Source organism: Argiope bruennichi, chromosome 8 (genome assembly GCF_947563725.1).
Source record: "Argiope bruennichi chromosome 8, qqArgBrue1.1, whole genome shotgun sequence".
NCBI classification, from domain to species: domain Eukaryota; kingdom Metazoa; phylum Arthropoda; class Arachnida; order Araneae; family Araneidae; genus Argiope; species Argiope bruennichi.
In genome coordinates this window covers 66,877,550-66,892,865 of record NC_079158.1, presented here as the reverse complement: position 1 = coordinate 66,892,865, position 15,316 = coordinate 66,877,550, and the positions used below count along the sequence as shown (strand labels likewise).

At 29.3% G+C, this 15,316-nt stretch overlaps 1 protein-coding gene across 2 annotated transcripts in view; it reads right to left on the bottom strand.

Moving 5' to 3' along the window:
- The window catches only part of LOC129981237 (synaptotagmin-15-like), a 358,403-nt gene that overhangs the window by 23,370 nt on the left and 319,717 nt on the right, over positions 1-15,316 (bottom strand). For both annotated transcript variants that reach the window (XM_056091995.1, XM_056091996.1), the window contains exon 5: positions 4,600-4,693. In XM_056091995.1, coding sequence (XP_055947970.1) covers positions 4,600-4,693 — 94 coding nt within the window. The remainder of the gene's footprint in view (positions 1-4,599; positions 4,694-15,316) is intronic.

The following is a 15,316-nucleotide window of genomic DNA, read 5'->3' as shown; positions in this document are numbered from 1 at the left end:
CTGAATAAATAGATTTTTTTCGGTGACACAGCAAATCCACAACATTTTTAATAATATTAAGTACTTCTGTTAATTACCTAGCAGAAACATTGAATTAAATGCACCCGTAAAAACATTCATTGAATCAATCCAAAATTCGTACGATGGTTTATTTACATTTGACTGTTGCCATTCAACAATGAGTAATAAGAACGATTTGTGTGCCATTTACATTTAATATAATTTTGTCGATGCGTGGTCGAAAAGATACTTTTGGAATAAATTTCAATTTATATTTTCTCTGGATTGCATAATTTAGACTTAGAAGCATTTGTAATGCAAGAAAATAATTTGTTTACCTTGTACATAAGAGCAAAGTTCGAAAATATTTTCCCTTGATGCGTTTACCAAGGAATTCTTTTAGGGATTTATATGATATATGTCGATTTATGAAAGGGAATCTTAGGTATCTTTACAAAAATGCCATGGGTATTTTTTATCTCTTTTCTCGGAGCATGAGATGTGCAATGGTCATCAACTTGTTAGAGCGAGTGTTAGAAATAAATAAATGTAAACAAAAAGTGGGATTTGGATCAGGTAATAAGAAAATATTTTAGAATAAAATGTGGGCTAATTTAAGATAAAAATCTCAGAAAAATGTTCAGGATTTGAATTAGATTAAAAGATATCATTACATCGATAGGAGCATGGTACGGTTTGTCACCATGCCAGCCAAAAATGTGTGCCAACCATGTTAAAATTAAATCAGCAATAATGACTATTATCCATTTGGCAAGAAATCGCCAAAAAATTGAACTTTTGCACCTGTACCCTATTTTTAATTTGAGCAATCTAATTAATATACATCGAAGTTCCTCGAAATTTTGTATCTTTAAATGTAAATTACAATATCTTTACAGAAAGATATTCTGTAACGCCATGAGTAAATACGTATTCATTAAATAATGAACTCTAAAGTATATGGTCATTCTGACTATAGAAATAAATAAATTTTCTTTATTATTTTGAAAGAAATGTTGATGAATTTTCCATTCCAAGAATAAATTTGCTCTTCTGAAAATATAAGAATTTTTGAAGAAGTTTTGTAATTGCTTTCACAAATTCATAATTAGTACCACTTTCTCTAAAACCGACGTAATTTTATAAATCTAAATGTGTTTACAAATTTTCAAAGACGAAGAAATCAAGAAACTTTCTTTATTTTAAGACTGCACCATTTCTTAGTTACTTTTTACTCTTCAAAGAATTGTTTTTACAAATATTTTCTAGTTCTGGCCCAACTCTTAATTTTCTGAAACATTTTAAATCATAGCGAAACTATGCAAAAATATATTCCTCATAGTTATAAACGATAAAAAAAAAATACTTTTCTTTTAAATTGTGTTTAAAAAAATCATAATCTGAAATCAATTTAACTATGCTAAAAAAGAGGACGATTTAAAGAAGGAAACGGAATTTCAGAACATGTTGAAATTTTAAAAAAAATCCATTCCATATTAATCGTTTACTGCTCAAAACGCCATTAATCTTGGTGGAAAAAATATTGGCCGCCGAAAGCGGTCAATAACTAGGAAAAATTCAGTTTAAACCAAATAATTATTTTTTACCTTTGTTTCGTTATATTATTTTTTAGAAGATCATAACAAAAGTGTAGCACAAAATTCCTACAGAATTTACTTCCATTTGCATGTCGCAATTTTAAAAATAAAGAAAAAAAGCAACAAAAAAAGGAAACATTTTTTAAAAGTATTTCGTCTTTTTTCACAGCTACAACAAAATGTAAAGTATGTAAAAAAATTAGGGGAAACGATATCAAATATACATAAGGAGAAAAAATATAGCATCAAATACACATGAGACAATTAAAAGATTCTATGATTAATTAAGAAATCATATGAGCTGCAAACTAAGCATTTTATAAAAATTACTTAATATGATACTCAAAAATTTTAGTTGCTGTTAATGTTGCTCCAGTGGTATCTATGAATAAATTGAAAAAAATGTTTCCAACATTTTCTCAGATGCACAATTCCTTTACATTTAATTTTGTTTCTGTAAGCACTATTAGTTAACCATTTTAGTGAAAATATACAACTTTATGTCTATATTTCTTTCCATATTTTATATATATTTATCAATGCTAAAATTCATACCTATAATCAAATTTAAAACTCATATTTTTAAACAATACTAAATTTTTAAACAATAATAAAACTCATATTTTTAAACAATACTAAAATTCAGACCTACAATCAAATTTAAAATTCATATCTTCAATCAATACAAAAATTCATATCTATTATCAAATTTAAAATTCATATATTTAATCAATACTAAAATTCAGACCTACAATCAAATTTAAAATTCCTATCTGCAATCAAATCTAAAATTCATAACTTCAATCAATTCTTAATTTTATACCTAAAATCAAATTTAAAATTCATATCTTCAATCAATTCTAACATTTATCTCTTCTATTTAACCTCTGCCCTTGTCTCATACAGAAATGGAATTATTGTTTACTCAAAAAAAGATTAAAACATTAATAATTCAAAACATGCGAAATGAATTATCCCATACAATGATCTTTACACGACAAAATTCAAAGGCATTTCCATTTAAAAATAACACAATCTACAAAGATCTCAAATATTCTAAGAATTCTCAATTAAATCACTAAGACAGCAAATTCCCGAAAGCAAAGTTGTCATTTAACTAGATAGAATTGAGAAAAAAACAATTAATATTAAAATTCATATCTTCAACATCAATACATAATATTAAATTAATAACTTGACTCAACGCTAAAATTCAATAATACTAAATTCACTCTTAATAAAAAATAAAATTAAAATCTTTTATTCTTATCTTTTATACTTACTTTCAATTTTAATTAAGTGGTTTTGGTAAGATTTCTTAGAAAACTCGGTCTGTACATTTAGACATATCGATCCAGAGAATATATTTAGTACACGATTTGAAATAAAAAAGATTCTATATGGATATAAATACATAAAATTTATTCATTTAAATATTTCTATCCATAGAGATTGAAATACTTTCAAAAATACTGTATAATATATTATTTCAAATTATATTATATTGTTTCAATTATAAAAAATATTTCTTTTCATGCAGTTTATACTGAAAAGCTAATGATCTACAATCCCCAAGCGGTTATTAATTTTCTTTTTTTTAAAAAAAATTTCGTGACATTTGCATTTCGTAAAATTGATTCTATTATGCAAATACTGTAGGAGATTTGCGCAGCGAATATTGCAAAATATCAAAAGCTTTTATTTATGTAATTAACAAACACACGAAGACATTACAGAAAATAATTAGCTAAGAACATGAAGGAAGGTTAGCAACAGCTCGGAAAGATCTTCAATCATATAGCAGACATGTGACGTAAATGTCTAGCATCAAGCACATGCGCATATTTGGCAGCATGTAACGCGGCAGATTCTATTTTAGGATAGGGGTTAAGATGGAAAAATGTGCATTGATATCTATGAAATATATATGAATAAAACATTTCGTAATTATGTCCATTAAATCACTAAATTATATTCAGAAATGAAGATAATTTTTTTTTCTTTTATCTACTTTAATTTTGCATTTAAAAATTACAGATACGTAGTACATCCAGCAAATTGTTCTATCTTTTCTTTTTTAAATAGTTCCCTGTTACGAATCTGACATAGTAAAGGAAACATGTGGTTAAATAATTTAACGATCGTTCAAAAAAAATCTCAGATTTTTATTCTCTCGGAATTGTGAGCGAAATCACTCACGCAGAGAATAAAATTACATTGTAGGGAATGTTTTAATATGGTATTTTGTTTCTCTTTTTGCCTTCACCAAAACTATTTTTATTTGTTAAGCCGAAATTCTTTTTTTACACCCATTTGACGAATGTAATGTTGCAAAGAAAGTATTGTCAGTTCGAAACATGTTAATTAGTTTTGTGTAGTCTCACTTATAAAGAATTAATCAACCAAATAAAAGCAATACTTTTAATAATGAGATAATCTTATTTGGCAAGCGTTATTTAACAATGAAAAAAAAAATAGCTGTTTCATCAGAATGTGAATGTATTCCTTTTCATTTTATTGTAATACATAGTGAAGCGCAGAGCGTATTTGAACGAAAAAGTTGCCATGTTCTAAAATGAAATATAAATGACTAAAATATCTAATGCAAAATGATCAACAAAATTTTTTTAAAGAAAAATGTCTTTTAAATCGGGTTGCATTAAAGAAATTGGAACTGAGAAATAACTTACAATTGAAGATTAAGTTTCAGAAAATGATTATTTTATCCAATCTCCGTAAGAAAATAAATGGCACTAGTTTATTTCGAATATAATGAAATGAAAATTTCCTTAAAGAAAAGGAAATCAAATCATTCGTGAAAAGAGATTAAGTAAATTGCATCCGAAATAAGGTCTTTAAAATTCTATTATTAGTATTTGAAATCAGAAGGCAGGAAATGCTTTATCTTACTGCTTAAGCGGAAAAGCGATTTACTTTGGATTCCATCAAAAAGCATTAGAAGAAAAGTAATTCAAATAACTATAATTTTTGAGAATTTTACCTGAAAAATAAAGTTTTCTTCAAATTTTGGGTTGCAAGTCTTCTTTTTCATCTTGGATTGAATATACCTTCTTTCATCCGGTAGTACATAAATTCTGAAAAAAAAAAATTACAAAATAATTTGAATTTTAAGAATAGAGTATATATATATATATATATATATATATATATATATATATATATATATATATATATATATATATATATATATATATATATATTAGCAGTTGCGTTTCCAAATAGTAGAAACTTTTGAAATTTTAAAACTTCACCACTAGAGGCATAATTTATACAGATAAAAAGCGGTAAGAGAGTAAGAGATACGCCAGGCTGCATCGTGACACAAGAGCAAAAGAGACCAAAACTTTTCCCGTCATTGATTTTACAATGAGATTTTGATAAGGATTTTTTTTAAACAAATGTCGACTTAGGAAAAGGAAATTTGCATGTCTCTATTAGAATGTTGCAAGCATGCAGGATTTTTAAAACTGGGATGCGAGTGATTCACTGAATGCATGCAAGTATTTTAGGAAAATATTTGTCTTATTTAACATCCGATGACGATATAACTTTACTCCGAGCTGTTAATTTGAGTTATCAACGGATATAAGATTTTTTTCCCAGCATGATCGTAATTCATCTATTAATCAATTTTTAACTAAAATAAGTTCTGAATATCTTATTTCTATATTCGTTTTTTAGATAATTAATCTTTTAGTTTTGGATTCTCGTTCAAGGTATAGGACAATCTTTATAGACACTATATATATTGTTAATGAGAACGTACGATCCATAGAAACAAAAGGATACATTTGACAGAAAATATATTCTTTAATTCAATTCACAAATTATTCAATGAAATGTTGGGTTTTCACTCTTAAAACACCCAAGCTGCCGAACCGAACCGAACCTGGGAAAGATTTACTCCGATATTGCCTATTGGAACTCAGTGCCAAATTTTCGAAGTTTTTGGAATGTACTCTAAAACTCGCAATGTTTTACTTACGTTTTTTTACTCTGCAGTACAAAAGGACTTTTTAGTAGAATGTTTTTTTTTAAATATTAAGTCTACTGTCATTGGCTATAAAAAGTTTTGCAAAATATTCAGAGTAACCAGCTATTCATCCACCATATTAACAGTATTAATTTTATCATGGCAACCTATTTTGATGAGCTACATTTTATCACAACAAAAGAAAGAACTGTTTTGAATTAGACTTACACAATAAGCAGAGAATACTCTGATTGGTAAGCTTTGAGCTCAAAGTGATGAAATTAATTGGCGAAATCCGTCTACTTGTTATAAAAGGGAAACCCTGTAGTGGTTTCCACTTATAGAGAATCTACAATGATGTAGTGCTTTTAAGATTCCTTTCCAAGGTGGAAAGTGTTAAGCAAGACACCATTCACGACATTTTTTCAAAGATTAACAAAATAGAAGTAATGATTATGGCTGATTGATTCTGTAATATTTTTTCCTTAGAGAATATGCAGAAAAATTGTTATTGAGAATTCTCTAAAAAAATGAAAGTTGGCGTGTCTATGGGGAGGGCAGGTAATCATTGATGCCACATCTCAGGGTTACAAATTTTAATATAAAATAAAAACAAAATGACAAAATTTGAGCAATGGCTTGGAGATTGTTCCGTTGGTTTTGTCATTTATTTTAAATATATAGATACTAATCTTTGTTTAGATATTTTAATTTTAATTAAAATATTTAGTTTTTTATATTAAAAATTATTAAAATCATATTTAATTAGAATTAATTTTATTAGATAGCCAGCGGAGTTAAAAATGTTTGAATAAATAACTGCTGTCAGTTTAATGTTTACAGTAACTATTTTAGATCATTCTTGATAGATTAGAAGTTACAAATTATGCTGCATCAATATTTTCTTTCTTCCTTTCATGTTAATTAGAATTTCGTGTAGCACGAAAAGAATGTTTTTTACGCACGCAATTCGAAAGCTGCGCAAATAAATGCAAACTGCGCAATTTCGTCTAGAAGAAAAAAGTTGCAATAAAATTACTGTTAAAAAAGCTTTGCTAATGCTTTGCTTTTTTTGGCCACACTCTAATAAAGTAGATAAAAAGTGATAACAAAAACAAACATTCAACGCTCTTCTAGATTACATTACTAACTCACTGACAGAACAAATCGATTATAATAGTTCGATAACGATTCACTGATGAAGCAATCAAGAAATGAGCATTCATAAAAATCGATTGTCCTAATGTTCGAATCAAAATATCAGGAGTTGATGGTCTCTGAAGCGAAGTTGCAACTCATTCTTCTTGCAGCAACAGTAACTGGGAAAGATATGAAAGGAGAATCTTTCATTTTTCCTTCTATTCATACATTGATCGAGGCTCGTAATTTTGCTGACAAGCAATCGTCTCTTTGAGCACTCCAAGAACGGATTTCGGTACTTTTGCTGTTTGTTATCTGATTCAAGTATCTGGTCCAAAGGAAGGATTATCAGATGAGGTCTATTTTTAGAACATACAAAGACATTAATGTGGATGCCGTTTAAGGAAAGGGCATTTGTAAGATGAAAGGCTTGCTGTTTCCGAATATGCGCATCTGCTCAGAGAAAATTTAAAATAATTTAAGATTGTTTTTCTTGGTCTGGTATTCTCCATACATAACAAAATTCGCAAAAAAAAAAAAAAAAAAAAAAAAATGTTTTTAAACTTATACCGATTCATTTGTCTTGAGTGTCATTACACTGAATGACTGTCTGCAGTGTCATTATACTAAATTTATATTAATTCATATGTCTTTTTTTAATCGTTATTTATTTGAAATATTAGTGAATAAACTCAAATATTTTCAAATCAAAGTTATTTGTTTTTATAGGCTATGACAGTATTCTATAATTCAACGCTATAATAATAAAACAAATTCATTCGAAACCTTAATATAATAGTGTTGTTGTTTTTGTTTCTAATGGCACTTGCCATAGACAAGCTGAATGGCGAAGTCAGCGATTTTAAGCCAAGGGAGCATCTCTTGTTTCAGTAGTGCCAAGAGTACGTCTTAGCTACTCACGCATCACATTCGCTTGCACAACCCCTTTTTACAGGGGGGTACATTCACACATCTCACAGATAGAACAGATGAAGAACAACTATATCCGAACCGAGACTCGAACCCAGGACGCCCAAATGACGAGAAGACGTGCTACCCCTAAGCCGAGACGCCGGCTAATATAATAGTATAGCCTGGATACTTTATGGCATTATATACTAATTAAATAATTAAATAGAAAAACATTTCTACTTAGTCTGAAATTTCCCGACATTTTTTTTTAAAAAAATATGATTTATGTTATTTTGGAAAAATTTGATGCGTCTCTCGATACTAAATGTTAAAGCATTATGTATAAACTGATATATTATTTTAATTTATCAGTATATGATTTAAAAAAATGTTATTTTTTTATATTGATTTATATAATCTATTACATAATAGATAACAAATTACTTATAGAGATTTAAATTGTTTTTTTCATTCTCGCTATCGTTGCCAATTGCATATTGTTTTAAGCAATCGTCCTGACTAGTTTCTATGATTCAAAATTGGTAGTTCATTTTTTCCATAAAATAATTAAAATATATGATTTATATCACTGATGATGATATCGTATCCGCGTTATAGCGTAAAGAGGGGTACAGTAACTTCTGAGGGTAAAGACCCCTCAGCACCCGAGGGCAGAAGTCTGACTTCTAGCTCATATGAAGATGATACTACACACTCGCTTGCACACCCCCTTTTTACAGGGAGGCTCCTTCAAACACCTCACAGATAGACCACAGGATAAAGAACAACCATGCCTGAACCAGGTTTCGAAACCCGGGACGCCCAGATCATGGGGAAGACGCGTTACCCTTAGGCCAGGACGTCGGGGGTTTATATTAGTTTTTATTGAAATTGCAAATTAGGATTCAAGCTCCCGCAAATCGAAAATCACTAAGAATTAGTTGATTTTTCTAAAACTGAATTACAAATTTTTAAATATTTTAAATTAATAAATTGTAAATTCAAAATTCAGGTTTTATCTGAGAAAAAATGAAATCGGCACAAATTTAATTCCAAACTCACCAAAAATCATTTACGAATAAAGCAACAGATTTGTTTTGATACATGAACACTTTACAAATTGTTTTGTACGAGGCATCTTCTTTGATAATAATCCTATAATTAATTTCTCAATCACTAGAGACTGACAAATATTTCAAATTGGAAAAATGCTCTAATTGATGTAAAAATTTAATGTTTTTCAAATGTCATACAAAATTTCATTTCAAATGTTATTTCAAATTTCAACTCACTTTTATTCAGCACTTCGGCCCTATTACTCATATTTAAAAAAATATTTTGACACTAATTTCAAAAAAAATTCTTCTCTTTTGTGACTAAAATAGACCGAGTAATGGGAGTTGAAATATAAATATTTTAGATCACTTTAATAGTGACTACCAATCAGATCAAATGTTTTATAGATTCTGCCGTTGATTGGCCTATTCATTAATAATAGCAGATTCATAATTCAGTCAACTTTTGGAGTGAAACCTTTATTTATTTATTTATTTTTTTGTTTAAAATACTAGCTTTCCAAAAATATTTATTAAAATATGAATAATTTGATTGAGGGAATATATAAAAATACAAATTTTCTAATTTTTCAATAGTATATGTATTGACACAAAAACAAAATAACTATAATTCTTTAATTCTACAGAGTTCTAAAGAAGAGCTTATATTGATGTCAAAGCTACCAATTGCAACTATTTTTCAAGTGAATATTTTTAAATTATGGAAGATTCTCTGAAATTAAGGGTTCTATGAACCAAACCTGTACCAAGAAAATCAAACTGTTTTTTTTTCCATCTTTTTAATATGGGAACCGAAGCTTTCCAAAAATTGTTCGAGTCTATTTTTTATGATACGATTTAAAAAGACTTCAGGATTTTTTATAACTCAAGAACTACTTATCTAGAGGGGACAAATAATAAAAAAAGCAAAAGTTGTATTGCAAACAGTTCAGCAGTGAAATCGTATGTTTTTAATATTTTTTTCAGTGGAAAATGCAAAGAAGGTAATGATAATCAGAAGCATTTAAGAATCTTATCATTGAACATCTCAAAAACTCATTAATATTTAAAAAATGGCAACTAAGAAGTTTGATAACAAATAAAAAAAACTGTTTAAGAGTTAAAATGCGGAGACTTATTTCTACAATTTAAATAAATATTCTTGAAAAACCTCATCGGAAGAAGAAAAATTGCGCTTTAAAATTTAATCTGTATTAATAAAAATATTGATTATCCTAGATAGTTATATTCCCGCTCAGTTTAGACAATCAAGGTTCTAATCTATTTATTAACTTGTGCAATATTTTTTGAACTTCAAAGCATTAATATATCATTTCATTACTTAGCAAAAATAAGTGTTGAACAATACAATTATTAAATGGCATACAAAATAAAGAAGAAAGACTAGAAATTATATTAAGTTCGGAAGAAATAAAACAATCTTCTATTTTCTGAAACTTTTTGTGTGAACAGAATAGCTTTTGACAGCAAAAGTTTCATCACATTGATCAAATATTTATTTTAACCAACAATATATATTATTCCGGACATCTTGGTTTAAGTAACTATACTTTCATACAAAATGTTCCTTTTTAGAAAGAAAAAACGAGATAATTTTTTTTTTCTGTAAAGCTGTAGAAACTCCTTGTTAGAAATGATACCTAAAGGCCCATAAATGTAAATAGACTCAAATAAAAAAGGTTTTGTTTCCTCAAAATAATGTATCTAATGAAAGGTTATAGAGCCAAATAATATGTAAAAAGTTAAGAGAAAAATAAGAACAATGGTTTTTACAACCCTTTTTTTTAAGGCTGAATTGCTTGCTTTTGGATTCCAAAGGTCTAACGAACCACAAAATTATTCTGCCTTTTTTTGACGACAGACGTCAATAATTAAATCATTAATATAAAATTAGCTTCAGTGGCAACACAGAATACTAGAAGCTGTAAGGCCAAAAGAATTAGTTCTACGTTCTTTTGGTTAAATATGATTGTCAAAATATTCACGGATAATGATACGAACCTTTTTTCCCCATCTAAACAAGAAAATAAATTATTTTATTGTGCCTTAGAGTAATGCCAGAAAAAAGTTATTACGAATCGGTATTTAGATTTGTAATGAGAAAGTGGAGATGAGATGGACTGAGCTTTTCCAGCTTATACTTTTTACGAAAAAAATTCTTTTTTCCTTCTTTTCGATTAAGGGGAATGAACGTGTCATCCAAATGACAAAAAACTGCAGTTCTCGTATTTCACTTCTAGTTAGTATTAATGGAAATTGTCCGGATTCATATATATATATATAGTATTCCAACAGTTAAAGAGTTGTAAGAAAGGAAGATTTTGTTACAAAAAATATACAATTGTAGTGTTAATACAAATATTAGCAGGGAAAAATAAAAGAATAAAAGAATTATTAAAAGTTAAATAAATTTTATGAAAGTAGGACAGTTTGATAGAAAAAAATAATCAGCAAAATAATATTTATTTTATTTCTGTAAAATGTTTCTAGCAAATATAGAAGTCTTAAGAAAGTTTTCTCATTGTTTTTAGAATTTCTAATAATCCATGGAAAGTTTGTGGCAGTATCTTTACTTTTGGACAGGAGAGTTTCTACTATAAATCTGTCACTTATAAGAAGATACAAGTGCATGCTGAATTCATCTAGAGTCAATTATCTTCCCAACAGTGAGGAAGTTCGAAGAAAAGGTGTTGTCTTAGGTACTTTATTAAGTATTTTATCCTCGTCATCCGACCACTACTCAGAATTATGAAATAGAACTACCCCTTTCCGTGTTGATTCTAAAAGTTCTATTTTCAATCTGTTTATTTGTAATGTCTGAAATGTAAGTTATCAACTTATGAAACGTTGTAAATTGCTATTTATATGAACCAGGCAGACTTTGACAATTGACTTATTTGCACGAAATATTGTTTTTTTTCTTGATAATTAAATTATTTGCATGGAAAGCATTTATCTAAAATTTTATTTTGTTATTTGATAAGAAAGAAAAATATGAATGTAATGGAATCAATTCGCTACGAATTATTGCACGTGCAAATAAAAAAAGTGTATAAATGCAAAAGAAAAGCAGAAGTGAAATTCCTTCGTCGAAATTCTTTTTCGACGTCTGAGGCCCGATATTCATCGAATTCCTAGAGCACTGAAAAGGGCTAACAGTGACGTGTACTGTGAGATACTCTGCAGCGTACGCAATTTCATCAAGAGCAAACGATTTGGAATGTTCACGGAAGGAGCGATTCTGGTCCACGATTATGCTCATTCCCACATCTCTAAAGTGTAATGACCAAGTTCAAGAGGGAGCAACATCAGGATCCGTCCTACAGTCAAGACATATCACCCTGTGACTTCCATCCATTTAATTCACTAAAACATCTCAAAGGGAAACGCTTCAACTCGAATGACAAAGTAAAAGGCACAGTTAAAGACTAGCTCCTGCTACAGACAGGGAATTCTGGGCACAGAGAATCCTTTGCCTCTTGCAACAGTGGGACAGTTGTGTTCAGGCCTCTGGTGAATACTTGTGAAGAAAAATGTCATTTTCTTCTAAGTGAAAGCGCATTCTTAAAGGTTATTTTTCATGTAGGTAACATACCAATTTGATAATCCAGGGGTTCGTAAATTACTGAAAACGAAAAAGTAGTTTATAACCCACATCTGCAAAAATATTAAAACTTGGAAAAAAATAAAAACTTGAAATTTAAAAAATTTCATGCTCTTTAATTTGATATAAGCATATAGTTTGAAAACTGAGGAGGTTTGAGAGGGTATTGAATTGAGGATATGATCCTAGGCAACATATGATGAAATAATTTGATTTTCATATTACCTTAAGCAACAGTGATTTTGTTTTTACATTTTGAATTATTAACAAAATAAGTAAATGAGTCTTCTGCAAGTGTTAAGCATTTTCTTTAATCGGCAACCTGCAATAGAAATTCACTAGTTAAGTAATCGAGAGTATTATCAAGCTAATGAGAGCTATTATTATCGAGCTATTACTTAGCCAGATAATTTGATGTACTCATTAAGGAAACACGATAGGAGAGGTTTAGATTAAACTTCCAACAACTGAAGCAAAAATAATTAACATAAAATGAAACATTCTTTAATTAGTAGATATTTCCTTAAATATGCGAATAATTAAATCGGTCAAATATTTTCTTTGGACAAAATGTATGAAAATCACACTTTTAAAGGTACAACATATATGATTGTGCTGTTATATATTTACATATGATTGCATGTTTAACTTAAAAATTAGATCAAACAGGACAATTCTTTTTAGTGGCGAGCATAAATTTGCTTCAGACAAGTGAACGGAATAAGAATTAAATGAATCCTAATTACCAATCTGAACAGAGCCAAAAATCCAAATATTAAGTTCGTTAAATAAAGTTATAGGTTCTGTTTGCGTTTTCCCACGGTTTCAATTAATAAAGTCAGTTCAGTTGACGTCATAATCTCATGAAACACGTCATTTTGCAAGTCATGTAAGTGATAGTTATTTTATTCTATGATGTGATAATTAAACTTTTATCGGAAAAATGCATAATGGATTACAAAAATTAATTGGCAACGCTTATTCGATGGTTGTTGTATGAATAAATACAAAAGCTTTAATGAATGGCGATTGTTAGCGGTGATCTAATGTGGAAACTCTATTCTTTCAGCAACTATTTTAGAGAGGTAGGTTTATAGTATCGAATATAAAAGTAAAAACTTGCTTCCTTTATTTCATTCTTTGTTACACATTTCTTGTCTGTCTTCTTTATATGGTATGCCACAGCGAATAATTAAATATATATATATATATATATATATATATGGATTCAATATCTTTCCGCTTAAGTTCTTTGAAAAATGATATAATTGTTACTTATAAACATTAATAAATGTAATGTTTTGACTTCATTTTACACCAAGATTTAAAATAGCATCCTTTGTATCAGATCAAGATAAGGCTTCATAAAATTATCACAGGAGGGAAATAATTTTCTTTCTATAGCAGAGACATTCATCTTTATAAAATTCTTTTTCAAAGGTTCTTTTTTAAATTCTTTTTCTGAGGTTTTTTTTTTGGTTTGTTTGTCAATGCGAATGCATTTCTTACCGGAAATTGGAGAAGAGGAAATATGCAAATCCGATCTGAGCAAATTTATTTTTATAAACAAAGAGATAATTCAAAATACTTTTAGATTTCATGGACGATCTTCGAGAACAGTTTAGATATTATCTTTCAAATCGAAGATTAAATTTCTTTATTTTACCCATCAATGCTATTGTAAATATATCCTTTAGAATCTTCATGAATGAAGTAACATAATTAAGCGGGGAGTGGAAAATGTACAGCTATGAAAAATTATTTTAGTACTTTAGTGAAAAGAAAAAAGTATAAAAGTTTTTTGCTCAAACGAGAAATTAATTACTGTCCGTAAAACGATTTCTTTTATTTGATTTATTGAATTATACAATTTATACAATTTCATTTATATAAGTCCATTTCATCAATTAACCCCTTAACTGTGGTGCTCGACCATGGTACATGCATCGAATAACCATGTTTGACAACTGATAAGCTAAAATTAAATTATTTATAAATGTAATAATTTGATATATATATTGTGTAGGATCCATGAGCGTCTCAAGTGTTTCATGGACCTGTGAATGAACACTTGAGACGCTTGAGAAACAGACTTCTACAGTGCGTCTAATTTAAACTTTTAATCCAACGTTTGAATGAAGTAATTCGCAGGCAAGTATTTCTGCTACACGATGAAATGTCTCATCAATTTTATTGCTTTAAGTTATTGGAATATTTATCCGAAACAGGTATCTGAGTTAAGATTTGGATATATTATGGGATAAATGATTGAATGGGTTTGGAATTTTTAACACTAGTTTTTCGCGTTTAAGTGAACAATTACACGGGGAGTTCAAATGAAAAGGTATTAAACGACACTTTGGGTATAAATGAAGACTTTATTCAAAGTATACACCTTAGGCCTGAGCACAACGATCCCATTGATTAACGAGCCGAAGGATTCCTTATTCCGAAAATTCTTGTGGCTGTGACGAGACCCAGTCCTTCACAGCGTCTTTGAGTTCACCGTCCGAGTTGAAGCGCTTCTCTTTCAGATGTTTTATCAGAGAACAAAACACATGAAAATCACAAGGTGATATGACAGGGCTGTAGGACGGATGGTCGAACCGTTCCCACTTGAACTTGGCTAGTTCAGCGTGTGTGACCCTGGAGATGTGTGGACGCGCGTTATCATGGAGCAGAACCACACCCTCCGTGAGTAAGCCCAATCTTTTGATCTTAATGGACCCGCGAAGTCTACGGAGTGTCTCACAGTACACATCGGAGTTAATGACTCTTTTGCCATTGCCATGGTTGCATTATGGCACTCTTTAAAAGAGCCCCTGCTCTCTCCTGTGCATGCGAGCGCCCGCGCTTGCTCCGATCTACGCCGGACACTCCAATCCCATCCGTAGATGTCTTGCTACTTTCTCCCATAACGGCAAATATGTTAACGGTTACGTTATTACGACGTTTCTGATCTTTTCATTTGAACACCTCTTTTATTATGTAT